The sequence below is a fragment of the Chaetodon trifascialis genome, chromosome 22, assembly GCF_039877785.1.
Source record: "Chaetodon trifascialis isolate fChaTrf1 chromosome 22, fChaTrf1.hap1, whole genome shotgun sequence".
NCBI lineage: Eukaryota > Metazoa > Chordata > Actinopteri > Chaetodontiformes > Chaetodontidae > Chaetodon > Chaetodon trifascialis.
The window spans coordinates 13,328,789-13,345,160 of NC_092077.1; the positions used below are offsets into that span (position 1 = coordinate 13,328,789).

Here is a 16,372-nt window from a genome sequence, read left to right on the forward strand (position 1 = left end):
TCCGTGATCGTATGCATCTGTGTGCTGTATGTGTGTAAGAATGTGGATTCCATCACTGATCTTCTCCCTTAATGTCTGCCACCCTCATCTTCTGCAGATGACAAGCAACAGACGTTTCTCTTAGATGGTTTTCGAAAATAATTGGATAAGCGTAGCACACACACACGCACGCACGCACACACACACAGGAGCATGCCTACACATGAGGAGCACATACATATCCTCAAATTTAATCAGCATAAAGCAAAAAAAAAAAAAAAGAGCGCAAGAAAGTTGTCAGTCAGGACCAATGAGTCGTCTCCTTTCACCCGTCTGTCCCTGACTCTAATGGTGTCCCCCATGCTGGGACGCCTCCCTCGCATCATCAAAGAAGCGCGGGCTGGGAGGGGGCGGCGGTAGGAAACCGTGTGTGTCTGTGTGCATGTGTGTTTCTGTGCGCACGTGTGTTTTCGGGCGTGCATGCGTGTGTGTGTTTCACGGACACCCCCTGGAGAGACCTCCAGCAGTGTGTGCCACAGCGAGCCCTTTTTTTTTTCCTTTCTGCTGCCAAAGTGAGTGAGTGTAATGCACATGAGAGGAAACAGAAGCCTTCGAGTCACTTTCACACACACACACACACACACACACACACACACGCCTATGTACACATACACACATACTTGGAGGGAAAACGCTCCCACAGGCAGAGCAAGTGAAATGCTCGCGCTCTCTCACAACACAACCACAAGCAAAGAGAAGGAAAAAGACACACTGAGAGCAAAATGGTCTATATCAGACAAATATACAAGTACCTTTTTTCAGGTGCTTTAAGGAAAGACTTTATGGAAGCCCAGCGACAGTTTTACATCCATAGGAACAGCCAGTGCACTGCTGCCTGCAGCAAAAACTTGTTGACGTTAGTATTCATTTAATGAACTGCATGTAATGATGTCTTAGATCATTTAATGTCGTTTTCAGGTTCGTCAGCCGTATAGATGATATTCTTGTAACTGTAGCTTTTACTTTGAGTGGCAGTTTCACTGCTACATTCTCTATCTATTAATAATCTGATCATGTGACCAGGGAGAATAAACAGCATCCGCTAAATACAATCAAATGGAGCCAATTAATGTCATTATGCTTCGCTCCCTTGAGAAATCATTGTGGATTTTTTCTGTTAAGACCAATCTTGTTTGTTGTTCCTGTGGCTCATTTAGCTGGATTAATATTGATATTGCCAACCTAAAGATCTAATCTTTGGCAGCCTGTTTTCTCCTGGTGGAGGAGGCTGCGACTAGTGTAGATGTATGGCTTTATAGTCTGATGACTGTTAATTGACTTTTCCTTAAAAAACCCCACAACCAAACTCTTGCAGTCTGTGCATTGTTAGTGACTATGCTGATCTGGGTTTAATGTGAAATAGTCAGATTAACGGAAAGATAAAGGCTGATTATAAACCTAAAATGTTAGCCATCCTATCTCCTAATTATCTCTGAACTCACAGTGGTGGTTCTAACTGTGGTAACAAAGAAACTGATTAGAAGAAGAAAGCAAGGCTGGTAATTAGTGGTTTACTCACAGCTTCGTGGAGTGAGAAGTGAGAATGGACAGAGTATTGTGATGCTGCTAAACTTGATTTTCTTTGTCTGTTTTTAACTATAATTGTCGCACAAATCAGTGTTTTTTTTTCTAACAAAAAAACAGACAGTAGCAGACAGTAATCTTCAGCATTTATCCCAAATCTGAGTGTTTATTTGTTAGATTTAAACCAGTCAGAGTCTTTTCATTGCAGGACTTGAAATGCCCTGTTACAGTACAAACTGCCTGCAACTGCTGGAAATGACTCTGCACTGCAATGTCCTCCCACACACACGTTGTCAAGAGGTTTACTCAAGAAGACAGTTAATTAGCGAGTTCATATCTACAATACGTACATTTAGCTCCTCTACACATGCACACCTTTAATAAAAAATACAATCTCCAGCCTTTATCTCTACATGTCAGACACACTGGCCAGAGGAGCAGATGTCACATCACACCTCTGAGTGTATTTGCCTTTTTGATTGGATGGCCATGGCACGTACCTCCCTGCTGTTTGCCTAAGCCAATGGTCTCTTCTCTTATCGAGGGTTAATTTAAAGTAACTGTAACAGTAGGGATAGGAGCATATATTCACCAGCACATATGACATGTGCAAACACAAGCGCACAGAAGCATGTAAAATGTAAAACAGCAAAGAATTGCTTTGATTTAATCAGTGTTATGATTTCGAACAGTGTAGAAATATGTGTGCAATAAGCCTAAGTTGGCCTTATTAATGTGAGGGAACGTTGCTTTCAGTTCTCTTTTCTAATCCATCAGCAGGAGTAGTTTGGTGAGAGGAAACAACAGCTAATAAATAACAGGTGTGTGAGCTAATTGCATCAGTTAGGAGAGATGCCTCCACCGCTTATTATGAAAGTTAAAAGCTGCATCAGATGGCAAAAACTTTGTTAATCCCAATATTTTCTTGGGTCACGAGGGTGTCATGTTATCGGTAATGTTTCAACTCACTTCATGATGTTTAATGTCCTCACACAGCACTGTTGGGCCCTCTTTCGTGTGCATTTGGTAATTAAGCAGTGTTCAGTCTGGTCTTTGAAATCAGCACTACAGCTCTGACATTTGAAGTGATATTCAACCAGACTTTTAACTAAGAGTAGGTTCTTTAGTGGATATGTGACATAAGCCTTCTCATACTCCCATATTGTTATGAACTTGACCTCTTTGCGTCTGCCTGCAGTTTGAGAGCTTTTTCGGATTTGTTTGACTGTTTTTCCAGCAAACTGTAGATGTATCCGTATTTTAAGACAACCGACCGCCTTGATGTCACTGGAAGGATCTTCTCAGTTCTGCCTCTGTCCTATTTAGGATGATCTCTACTCTTCTAGGATGTTGCAGTCAGCGTGAAAGCTGTGATAGATTCAAAACCTCAGGGTTCGCTGCAAAACACATTGACAGGCTGACTTATGATTAGGGAAGTATTTTTTCAACTTTGGAGGGCTGCACATGCACTGTTCCAGCAGACTCTTGGGTTTTAGCACTTCAAAGTAAGAATGAGTGTAAGAAATAACGAATACAACGCTATTGGGCACATATATGCAGAGTGAGTTATATGTGTGACCAAATGTACAAATAATGAAACCAGCAACCTTGGAGCGAAATACCTGCATCTCACAAGTATCAGAAAGTATTAGTCATAGAAACGGAAGACAAATAACCGGCTGATTTCGGCCTTCGCTCAGACTTGCTGCCACTCTGTCCCTAGCTGTGTGCGCGCGCGTGTGTCTGTGCATGCGTGCATGCATGTGTGACCTTCGGAAGGGCAGGAAGAGTAACTGGGGAGCTGGCTTTGACTGCGGCACATCGATCGTGGACCCCTGCATTCTCCTGCTCAACAGTCACTCTTCGTACACACACACACACACACACACACACAAACACTCGCCTCATTGACCAAATAGACTTACATATGAGTGACGGGGCCAATTTCTCTCCCTTTCCTCCCCTTGCTAATTTATGGCCATTGATCTACACCGGGCTGAATTTATATACACTCATCACGGCCTCATGCTCTCTCACTCTCTCTCTCTCTCTTTTCACACACACGCACGGGTCTTTTGTGTGTTTACAATGCAGCGCACTGACACATGCTCCTGCTGCCTCAGCACAAGTGGCCAGAAGAGAGTACAAGAACATGCTGAAGGATTCAGGAAGAATGCAGCGGTGGACTAATGGTTTCCTTTTGTGCTGTACTTTATGAGGTGGTGTCATTTTCACTGCCTGATTATGTCAACATGAACATGCGTATTACCTTGGACGCAGGCGGGTCACAGTACTAATGATGGAGTAGCACATTTGTGCGGGGTCAGAGGTCAGGGTCAGCTATAAAACAGCACCTCTTGAGTTGGTAGGACTTGCTCAAGCACTCTTCAGCAGCATCCACACATTGAAACTTCGCCGTATTTCCTTTAGTTAAAGGATGGCCCTTGCACTCACTGCTGCCGCCACTGTTTGTAACAGTTGTGATTGCTAACAATGCGTCTACTCTGTCCATCCAGGTGTGTCTGCAAGCTCAGCAGACAGCCAGGTGGCTGGTGGGAGCGAACGGAGCAGAGAGCAGATTCTCCAGACGCTGAGCGACCTGTCCAGGGGCTTCCAGGACATTGCCGACCGCTGTCTCCTGGTATTGCACCTGGAGGTCAGGTATGGAGAAGAGAGAAAATCACCCACACTTGACAGAAACTGCAGAATGAAAACACGCACAGGGGCTTTATGTGGCATTGTTCGTTTTATCTTATTGTGCTCATGTTACAATGGCCTCAGATTCTCTGGCAGAACCATTTTGAACACTCCTTAGTCAATTTTAATACTATACAGGTAGACGTTCAGGAATCTTGTTTTTATTGTTAATACGCTGTGTTATGCCTTCATTGAGAAACGGAGAATATGAAGAAATATCCTGTCACAAAGAACTAAATGTAATCAACGTCCTTTTTTAATTGAATGTATTTATTTATCAGCCGTTCTCCAGGTGAACCATTTCCATTTTTTAAGTCAAGGCATTAAACTACACACACTTTATACTGTAAACATAGTGCTCAAAGCAGGTTGGGTGGAATTGACCTGCATGTAGCATTTGTTTGTAGTTTGACATTGCACTGCTCATTATTTCAGGGTGATGATTTGTTTCCCTCAAGGAAAACAGTTTTTGAATTAAGTGTTTGAAGATTATCTACAGCCACATAATACGGTAGGAAAATTATATTTTTCTGTAAGGTTCCCGCTCCAGTGAAAATGTTTTTATCCTTGTTAACACGTCCATATGGTGTTGTTTTTGTATGCTACAAGAGTGGAATAAGCAGTCAACATCATGGCTGAGCGTTTCCACTTTGGAGCTGCAGTGGACCAATGAGAGTTTCACAAACACGGATTCAGACATGACACACCTAAACAATCAACCCTGTCAACTTGTCAAGTGGGGCTACGGTAAAATGAGGGGCATCAGAGGAGAAGCCAGGTTTAGCTCTGTATATTGCAAGCTAAGTTTCACTATTTTCAGAATGATGGTTCGAGCCAACATGTCGGTTAACTGGAAAGTAAATTTTCCTCGTGTTTTATCTGGTGACTGTGTCTGAACAAATCTGCAGTGTGCTAGATGAACTTAGCCGAAGTTACAGTAGCATGCCACTGTACATGCTGTCCTATCAATTGCTGACAGGGCATTTTATGTGACATAGGAGCGTTGGCGAGGAAAGTTCTGACAAGTGTTACTCAGAAAGGCTGGCCAGATAGCCAAACTGCTGATGCTTGTGTGTGTAGGGGGTCGGAGCTGCAGGCGAGCGGCGGAGACGACATAGATCTCTGCATACAACATGAAGGCAAAGGTGTAGAGTTACATCTCAGCCAATGTACGACATGAATGAATGTAAATTTCGTGAACAGAATTGAGTGTTTCGGGGTTTAATCAGTGCCTGGGGAGGAAGTTTAAGGTCAGTTCACATCGTGTGACGTGCAACGAAACACCCACAGCCATCATTTTCGCATTGGTGGCATCTTGACATTAGAAACAGTACAAAATGATGTTAAATCATTTACAGCCCAGTTACCGTGATCATACCGCACACGCTTAGAGGACATGTCGTTAAATCACACAGACAAAAAGTCACACTTCTACTCGAAATGCAGGAGTTCACGAATTTGTACCGTGTCTTGAGTATGTGTTTTGAATGTCAATATCCAAGTTAATTTACCACACCATATACTCCCCCCCACACACACACAACCACTAATAGTCCTCCATCATCCCCTCCCCGTTCTTTCATCCCTCCATGTACCACGATTTCCCTGCAGACTATTGTGTAGCTTATGCAATATTGTTTATGATTTCAGTAGAAAACCCTCCCTGAGGCTGATGTCTAGCTATATGCTACACTCCATTGACTCTCCCCATCTAGCGAATTTCCCCTGATAGTGGTACCAACTAAATGAAGCCATGAGGAAGAGAGCGGGAGGGGAGGGAGGAAGAGAGATGAGTGTGGAGGTTAAAGTGATGGTGGGGGTTAAAGAAGGGAGATACAGTAGCTAAGTGCAAGAAATGATTGAATAGAGAGATAAGGAAGTGAGATGGAGGCATTGAAAGTGTGGTGTAGTTGTGTTCTTCGCCTTAGGGGGAAGAGACATTTACCCGTATCATTTTCTACCTTTCTGCTCAGGGCGCTGTGATTATGGCATTATGAGAGTATTGACTCCTAAAGTCTAGACAGAAATGAACCTTCCCTGGACCAAAATGACCCTCAGACCAAGATGTAGGTGTTTAAATGGACAGAGAGAAGTAGCGTCTTGTTAAAGGATAGGTTTAAATTCACTTCCTCTACCCACTACGTTCCTAAAGATGATAATAAAGGTATATGTTATCATGGGCATAAAGCAAACTGGAGGAAGGGTTGTTTTGCTTTTCAAGATTATGGTTATTTCATTTGGAGCCTAAACACGGTATGCTGCTTAACAGTAATCCAAAAGTAAAAGGAAAAAAAATGTTATTTAAACAATCCGATATTTTCTGCAAAGTTAAATCAGCCTCGTTCATTGCAGTTTGTTAGGAGCCCATTTACAGCAGAATAAATGCAATTCTGCCAGTCAAGAAAAATCTAGCCAAGAAAAGTGAATAGAAAAACCCCTGAGCAAGGTTCTTAACCCACAATCACTCCACTAGAGCTGCTTACTCCATCTGTGTTTGTTCCACATCTCATTCAACTTTAGTAGGCACTGTGAGAGCTTTATCTTATCTTAATTCCAGTCTGTTTTTTATTCTCTGTATTTTTTATCTAGTATGATAGTTTCTATGCACGTATATTTACATTTATAAAATAGTGTTACCTACCTCAGGTCAGCTCACTCTAGCTTATGTGCTTTGTGTGATATGTGAATTGCTGTTGCAACACTGTAATTTCCCTAAGGGGATCAATTAAGTCCTCCATCCATCCATCCATCCATCCATCCATCCATCCATCCATCCATCCATCCATCCATCCATCCATCCATCCATCCATCCATCCCTATTGTGAAACTCAGCACAGATCATTGCATTTCAACATATCAGCAGTGACCTCCATAAAATAAATATTCTTCATTATCCAATCATCTTCTTTCTCTTTTCTTTCCCTCAACTTCGTCATCCAGGGTGCATTGTTTCCATTACCTGATCCCCCTGACGAAGCAAGGCAATTATGCCATCGTGGCTAACGTGGAGAGCATGGACTACGACCCACTGGTGGTCAAACTGAACAAGGACATCTCAGCCATAGAGGAGGCCATGGGGGCTGCCCTGCAGCAGCACAAGTTCCAGTACATCTTTGAGGGTCAGCACGGAGCTTCTCTCTTTTTTTATGCCTCACTTTTCCTTTGATTCCTCTCCACGCCGATCTGAAAGCCGTTGGATTCCCTTTCTCCTCTCAACAGGTCTGGGCCACCTGATCTCCTGTATTCTAATCAACGGGGCTCAGTACTTCAAGAGGATCAGCGAGTCCGGCATTAAGAAGATGTGCAGGAACATCTTCGTCCTCCAGCAGAACCTCACCAACATCACCATGTCCAGGGAGGCCGACCTGGACTTCGCCAGGTAAGAGCCTGGTTTATTCCACAGGGGTCAGCCACAGTGCAGCTCACCTGCTCCTTTGGGTTCAGCCAGAGGCTCTTTGTACATGCACCAGTGTGGGTGTGGGTTCAGTCTGGCTGAAGATATTTGCTGTAGTCAGCTGGCATCTCTAAATTGTCATGCCACATTCTTGCCAATACTTCAGACATCCTTGCTTTTTTCCCTTTAGTTTTGCTGTTGTCATGGTGATAAAGCCTCTGATATCCCTGGACTCTCCCTTGAAATCCAAGCTAACAGTAATCTTATAAATATTAATATTAATATTAACACATATTCAGGTGTTGGAATCAGTACTACAGCCACCCTCATTTTAACACCTAAAGGGGATAATCAGTGTAATATTTCTCAATTATAAATCAGATATAAAATTGAGCAATACTTACAAGCTGATAATCCAGCCCCACTGCACACCTGCACGGACACGCACACACGTGCACAGTGTCCTCAAGTTCAGACAGCAACTCCGTCCCCGCACGAGGCAGACAGATGGCCAAACAGATTGTCAACCACACTGTGTGTCTGCGTGCGCGCGGTTGTTGGTATTTATTTCTTATTCATACGTTTGTATTTTGTGAGTCTGCCTGCTGTTGCCCAGTGCTGTCCAGCCCTGACAGGCATGGGGGAAATCAGCGCTCAGATATCTTTGTGAAAAAGAGGGTGGGAGGGAGCAGGAGGGGAGAAAGAGAGGAGAAGAAAGAAAAAGAAGGGTGATTCATAGTATTCATATGATTTTTTTTTTCTTCTTTCAGAAGCTTGTGTCCTTGACAGGAGAGAATGTGTGAGAGGAAGGCTGATGGAAAAGATGGAGAAGGAAGGGAGGGCTTAGGTGGAGGAAAATTGAAAATCCTAAGTGAAAGGAAGTTATAGAAAAGATGTCTTTCACAGGAAAAGGCATTGAATTGACTTGGGGAGGACAGCACGGAAGATAGAACACAGCGAAGAGAGAGAGACGAAAGCAAGAAAGGCAAAGACGGAGAGAAAGACGAGAAAGTGAAATGGGGGAAATGGTATGAGAGGAGAAAAACTTCATCAGCTTCATATTCAAATATAGCCACTTTGTTTTCAGGTGTCGATGGGTGTCAGCCTCTCTCTGTCTGTCAGAAGCAGAGGAAGTAGGACACTTGTTGCTCTGTTAGAAAAGAAGCTTTTCCAAAAAGTTTCTGCACGCCTCTTACACGACCTGGTGAAGGTTTTGACTGCGAAACCTGCTTAAAAGCCAACATTCAGGTTGTCTTTATTCGTTTCTTTGGCAGCATCTCAACTATCTGTCAACGCACCGTTCCTAACCTTCTCACTCTTAACATTTGTGGTTGTAAAATATATTTGCCAGTGTCTGCCATGTTGTCGCCTTGCGTCGTAGGGTTAATTATTCACTTCTCACGGCTCTCGGAGTCTTTATGAGGGAGTCACATTTTCAAGTGGATGGGTGGCTATGTGCTGTCTGTGTTTGGACGTTTATAATACGCCGGTACTGCAAGCCAAGTTTCCCTCCAGGAAAAAAACAAAGAAGTAAACTGAAATGACCTGAACTGTACTGGATGTAGAGGACCATTGATTAGTATGTTATTTCTACCCTCTGTCAACTCTGATTACGGAGAAATGCCAGCGATGGCTCTTCTGTCTTTCCTCTCTTTCTCCCGCTCTCTCTGATTACGAGGCGTGGGTGGTGTGGAGGTGTTGATTGGGAATTGCAGAGCGCATTGTTTACAAATTCATGGCTTTTTGGATTGGCCGGCCTCCGGCTCCAAGACACACCAACCCTTGCAAACACGCACACACAAACCCTCAACCACATGTAATATGTATCCCATGCTCTCATCCATTCACAGCAACGCAGCCAAGCCAATCAGCATTTTGAAATCACCGTGTTTATGTTCAGGACATGAATATTCATCAAGTGTGCTGCATGGCTCACACCTGCGAGCGGAGGTGACGAAAAGGTCTGCAGGAGAAAGTCTGATGATGGGAATAAGATAAATTTATGCATTTGTGCCTTACAAAGAAAAACATAAGCGATATTTTTAGGCACACATACACAATAATTTCTAACATTGCTTGGCATAAATATACCATCCATGCCATTTAGTGTGTGCATCACAGGGTATATATGCTCACAGATACATTTTGTGTTCATTCTAGTTGGTGTGAGGCTCTAATATATTAAGTCTGTCTGGCTGAGGTTACAGTACATGAGCTTATTGAATGGAAAATTGTAAAAGACAACTGATGTAGAAGAAACATTATGTAAGCGTTTCAGCCACCCCCAACAAATCATGCTTTTTTAATGAGGAAGTGCAGTTTAAAAGTCGCACAAATATAAAGAATTTCAAAGATTGTCAGCAACAAATGTCCCTGACAGACAAAGTAAATCATTAAGCAGCTGAATCCTCTGAATGTCATAGATATTTAAAGATAAAAGTAAAGCATTTGCATCAAGAGTTTTGTTGTAAAGGTGTTGAGAAAACTGATACTGGCCAACCAGAATCAGCAGTGAAAAGCAGCGTGAAGAAGACGGGCTAAAAGCAGAATATTCATCAGTATTTTTTATTACCACCTGTGGAGAAACAAGAGTGAAATGAGGAAAGGAAGTGATCACAGCAGGAAGCTTGCCTTTGAGGAAGGCTGCAGACGCTTGCCTGTGTGCCCATGTAGTTTAATGTTCCTTCGTGAGTTCAGCATGTGTGTGTGTGTCTGTGTGTGTGTTTATGTGTGTGTCTGTGTGTGTGTGTGTGTGTGTGTGTGGGGGGGGGGGGGGGGGGGGGTGGCTGTTTTGTTTTTTTGCATCTTTGTGCCTGTGTGGGAAAGGGAGAGGCGAGAGAGGCCTGGACAAGGGCACAGTAATAACCATTGATCTGAGTTAAAACTAAGGAGAGGCCCGATAACCAGCACTGCAGAACTCATGGACGCACACACACACACACACACACACACACACACGCACACACCATTTCTCTCTCACACACACTCTCACTCCTCTCTCTCCAAGACTGTGAAGAAGGATGTGGAAACAGTGCCACCTTGTGGCTGAGGCCAGATTATATACAGTATGATGCTGTGCAAACCTACAGTATGTCAATTGTTAAGGTTGCACAGGGTGTTAAAACTCCAATATGTGTGTGCGAGTGAGTGAGTGTGTGTGTGTGTTTGTATTGCAAGTTCCTTTGGCGCTCTCTTGTCTCTCAGTCAGAAGTTTGGCAGCAATATCAGCTCCTGGGTCAAGGTCACACACACCGAAACTCTAACACACAAGTGGACACACACAGACCATCTGCTCAGAAACAGTTCAGGGGCTCGGTCCTATTTCTGCAGAACTGTGTGTGACTGTTTGTCACATCTGTGTGTAGTGTGTGTGTGTGTGTGTGCCCATGTTGTGGGGACATAAATCTGTTTACACAGTCACAAGTAAATCATTAAATTTTAGGATGTAGACTGGGGTTAAGGTTAGGGTAAGTCTCCAGGAAATGGAAGTCTGTGTGTGTGTGTGTGTGTGTGTGTGTGTGTGTGTGTGTGTGTGTGTGTGTGTGTGTGTGTGTGTGTGTGTGTGTGTGTGTGTGTGTGTGAGAGAGAGAAAGAGAGAGAGAGAGAAAGACTGTGCCCTCGACCTTGCGACTCCATTGGTCACCTCTCACTGTCCATATGTTCACCTCTCTCTCTGGTGATAACCATGATGTTGTCGGCAACTTTTATTTTGAAAAGCCCAGGAGCCATAATCGTTACAAAGAAAACACAACAACAAAACTTTTAAAAACTTTTGTGTTGCCTGGCAACAGTCCACTCCAGCCTAGGAGAAATTTTGGACTTACTTTGCTTGGCAGCAGATTTAGTAACCTGAAATGGAGATCTAACATAATTAGCTTTCACTCAGATTCAAAATCCAGGTACATGTTGTTTGCTAAGCAGCTAAGCTAGCGAGTGACCTTAAAGCCTTTAAAAATATGTATTTAAAATGTTTTTTCTACATTTTTCCCCTCTCATCAAGTTCCATTCTGCTGTACACGTGTCCTGATGCTGAATTGCTGCTTAGTTTTCCGCCGACTGGCTAATGGACTAATCGTTTCCGCTGGTCTCAGATCAGGAAAGCTTAAGGACTGACTGTCTTAATGTCATGAAGCTGAGGACTTGAACGATCTCCACTGACTGAAAAAGCCTATAATCATTAAAAAACTTGTGTGTGACTGCGAATACACACACAGGTGTATTTTTCTAATTTTCGCACCTCCTGAAAACACAGGCACCACACACACCACAGCATGATTAACACAACAGTGTGAGTGCACACGAATGTGCTGCACCAAAGGTAAATGTAAATAAACGTTAACCTGTTTGTCTGTGTACATATCTTGTATCTTGTGTGGCGCGGCAGCGTTTTAGGGTATGTTTTTTTCCAGACGCAAACTGAGACATGACAAACTCGTAACACGCTGTCGCTAGCACAAACACACATACAGAGGAGCTCTGAGCTGCCCAGTGACCCGTGTAGGCGGGTTGCAGGGCTGTCATAACATTCATAGCTAACTTGCAAGCCCCCTTAGCCCGTAGCTAGGCTAAACACCAGTCTGACAGGCTCGCTGTGGAGATGCCCCAGAGTTCAGCCCATCGCACCCACCTGTCTGCTACTGGAAATTACTACTGTGTGCGGGCGTACATGTGTGAATTGCACAAGAGCCTTGTGTACCATGTGTTGTCCCGAAGTGTACCGCCCCAGCCTCCAAGGTCCGGTGTGTGCGCATCAGCAAATAAACCGTCTTTGGTTTTGTGTGTTTGTGTGCGTGTCTAAATCCTCGTGTGTGTGTCGAGGTGACAGGCTGGTGTGTCTACAGAGAATGTGGTAATAAGTACAGTTGACGGCCGTGTCAGGAGGTAGTGGGTGTCAACAGATAAAACTGTTTGTATTTAGGCCTGGCTTCAGTACACTGTCACTTCGCTCGGCTTCTGTCTCCCTTCCTGTCACCTTGTGTCTCTCTCTTTATCTCTCTCTTCCTCCTCTCTCAGTTGCTTCTTCTTCATTTTTCTCCCCCTGTCTTTTTCTTTCTGTGCTACCGTCCAACCACCTGCACTGCCTCTGCTGAATTGTTACTCTCTCTCTTCCCTCCTCCTCCCAGCCCCTCCCGTCCTCTGCTGTTTTGTGTGTGTGCATGCACAAGAGGCAGTATGATGAGGCTGGTCTTTGCTGATGAAGCCTGTCTATTCATGCAGTGTGTGTGTGGGGGGGGGGGGGGGGGGGGGGATGACGCTGGCCTTTGCTGATGAAGCCAGTCAGAGTGTGTGTATGTGTGTTTGTGTGCTTGTTGTCAGGCGCAGCATGATGGGACTGGTCTTTGCTGATGAAGCTTTAGTCTCAGTGTCTCTGCAGACCTTTCCTCATTACCCGAGGAAAGACAGTTGGACAGCTTTGGAGGGAGAGAGGGAGACAGAGGGAGGGCAGGGAGAGACTGAAGAAGACATTAGGAGTACCATGTGAAAATGACGTGAATTTTTGCAAAGATCTGTCTTCTTAATGTAAGGTTTTTACATTTATATGCACTTTTCATCACGTAAAACGACATTTACATTAAGTGCATTTTTCATATTACGTATTAAACAAAGCAGAAGAATAAACATCTTAGCCATCATATCAGAGGCCCTGTTAAAAGTGCAGTTATGCCACAGCTAAGACTGATCGGGACAGTTGCCAATTGCCACATGACCCTGATTCCACCAACCTGGGGTGCTTCGTAAACAATACTTGTGGGAATGCAACATGCTTTTCCAGACACACAGCAGTGAGAGATAATCAGAGCTCAAAGACATGTGAGAAGTGATAGTGCACTGAAAGCTACTTGGCTTGTAGCTTTACATGGAGAAGAGAAGCAAGCTGTCCACACCTGAATGCCTCTTCTTGAGGGGTGCCACATTAACCAGCTGCTATCCTACCTGCTGTTCTATGACCACCAAGCTGGCCATCCGTAGAAACGTCTAGCTTAATGACAGCAGCTGCATCGTGCGATTGGCTGAGCTGACGTCGGAAGTGAGTGATCACATTAGGCAACAGAAAGATGTTAAAGTTTAAAGCCTTCACTGCCGCACGGCTCCCCGATCAGGCTCAACTGATTGTTTTTGCCCTAAAATGCGAGGTTGGTTTTTGAAAGTGGGGACCGTTTTCAAAAAATGCTGCTTTGGGATGTTAAAAGCAAATGAAGTGTGGGCATACTGTTAAAGTGAGGGTTAAAAAAAGAGAAGAATTCAATCAGAAGCTCTCTTGTTTGTGCCAGTAGTCCGGGTTTCTGTTACTGCAGCAACAAGTCTTAGTTCCAGCTGACGGAGAGGTCTCTCATCCATTCTCCTCCTTCTTCACCTCATCTCGCCCTCACTAACTAATGTGTTGTTCCAAACGCGCTGACAGAGGCAGCCTGTAATGGCCTTAATATTGTACACGCTGGAAATGAGGGTGGAATGAATTGTGCTGATTCTTGTTTTTCTCTCGCTTTTCGTCTCCGTCTTTGTCTTTTTCCTCCCGCTCTCCTGCTTTTCCTCCATGTCTCTCTCTCTCTCTCTCTCTCTCTCTCTCTCTCTCTCTCTCATTGACATACATATCTGTCTGTCCGACGCTGCATCCACGCATCATAAATTTCTTTAATATTCTTTGTACACGGGGAAAGGGAGGGTGGGAGCTGCTAATTAAAATTTAATAGAAAGCACACCATGGAGGCATGTTGACGCACACACGCATGTGCTGATTACTAAAGCAGTGCTCTTACAGATGGGACTGTGGGGGGAAGCAGGTGAAAATTGGTAAAATTAGTATGTGTGTGTCGAGAGAGAGAAGGCGACTGACGACAGTTAATAAAGACTTTAAGGAAGAAAGCAAACAAAACACTTAGCTTTGGATTTGTGGGGAAAAAGCAGAATGCAGGTTTCATTAAATATCTGTATCTTTAAGCGATAAAAAGAAGTGTGTGTTTGTGTGTCAGTGTGGGTGTGTCACTGGGGGTTCTTTCTTGATGGTGGGGTGCCGAGAGATTTTAATCTTATTAACAGCCCCTTACCCTGTTTGGCAAATGGCTTTCCAACTGCTTGGGTAATGAACTGTTTGAAAGTGTTTTCAGCTCACACTAAGATGCATCACTCAGGCACATACAAAGACGGATGCACACACAGTTACACACAAACACTTACACGTTCCCTGACTGAACCGGCCCCCTCCCCTTTGTATTGAACAGAGGCCAGATTGCCAGCTGTCCTCACAACTCCGACACACACACACGCACACACAGCCAGCTGACAGTCGTGCACACCGTCGTCCTGTGGGTGCAGCTTTTCTCTTTTGATATGAGGCGCCACAGAAAGACACTGCACAGTGGATTCAGCACCCCGCCATCAGTTAGAAATGAATGTCAGTAGATCTGCTTTTAACCAGTCCTGTGTGGGATTTGTCCTAAATGCATCACTGCCAAGTGAAATATAGTTGCTATTGTGCTGTAGAAGAAGAAGAAGAAGAAGAAGAAGAGGAAGAAGAAAGAAGAAATTGTCCTTTATTAATCACACACAACAATGCAATGCACTACATGCACACACGCCATGCTTATGTGAAATTAATTCTCTGCATTTGACCCATCTTGGTCCGTCGTTCCTCCGCGGCAGACCAGGAACGGTGGGCTGCCAGCCGACAGCGGCACCCGGGGACCCATCCTTTTCGTCACCATTGGTCAGGTGGTGATCTTCTTGCATGTTTTTAGTGGGGGTTATTAAGGAGGAAACCCCGCGGGAACCCGGGGAGAACATGCAAACTCCACACAGAAAGGCCCCTTTTTCCTCGAGCAGCAGGCACTGAAGACATGGTGGAGGACACGCCACCAGCGCCCACAGCGGGATTCGAACCGGGACCTTCTAGCTGTAAGGTGACAGGGTTACCACTTGTTCCACCGTGCTCTCTTTAACAGCACTGATGCGATATGTTTTATTTCCACCTGACGACTGCTGCATCAACAGATGGATTCCAAAGCTTTCCAGCCACTTTTACTATTTTATCAGACTTTTTTTGACTGGAAAAAAAGTCCAAACTGAATAATGGTCACAGTCATAATTTCAGTTTTCATCAGTGATGTTTGTTGTTAATTTCCCACAGTGTGCATAACTTACTAGTCTACCAGACGGGTTTTCTTAATTGAAAGAGGGAGCTGAGTCTTAACAGTTGTCAGTCAGTCAGTCAGCCGACACAAATTCAGCAGCGACGATTTGGACATAATTCGTCCTTGGACCAAGATGCTTTTTTATGTTTTAATCTCTGTCCGTCATTATTTATACACAATCCCCACAGCCTGTCCGAGCTCACATTGGACACCTAGCACAGATCAGCGCTCTATCACAGGCACAGACACACTCAAATTCACGCCAACAGCCAATTTACTGTAGACTCTCCAATCATAGCATGGCAAATAACTGCAGGACTGAAAAACAAACTGTATACTCAAGTATTTAACACACATCGACTGCACGGATAATTATGCCCCTTTAGGGAGTTAAAATGAGTCAGTCTCAGGTAGTGAGGTGCAGGTTCTACTCTGTTGCTCTGTTCAACATCAACAGTTGCTTTCCTCTGCAAAGCTGTTTCCCATTGAGAGTCAAGGATGGCTGTTTGAGAGAGGCAAGCCTTCTGTTCAAAGCTTCTTCCCTCAACAAAAGAAATGTGTGTTTTCTTTGTGGCTCTATGTGTTTTTC

General features: G+C 44.2%; 1 protein-coding gene across 1 annotated transcript in view; it reads left to right on the forward strand.

The window, feature by feature from the left end:
• The window catches only part of exoc4 (exocyst complex component 4), a 112,533-nt gene that overhangs the window by 90,826 nt on the left and 5,335 nt on the right, over positions 1-16,372 (forward strand). The window contains exons 17-19 of the mRNA XM_070991771.1: positions 4,080-4,224; positions 7,201-7,379; positions 7,480-7,639. Coding sequence (XP_070847872.1) covers positions 4,080-4,224; positions 7,201-7,379; positions 7,480-7,639 — 484 coding nt within the window. The remainder of the gene's footprint in view (positions 1-4,079; positions 4,225-7,200; positions 7,380-7,479; positions 7,640-16,372) is intronic.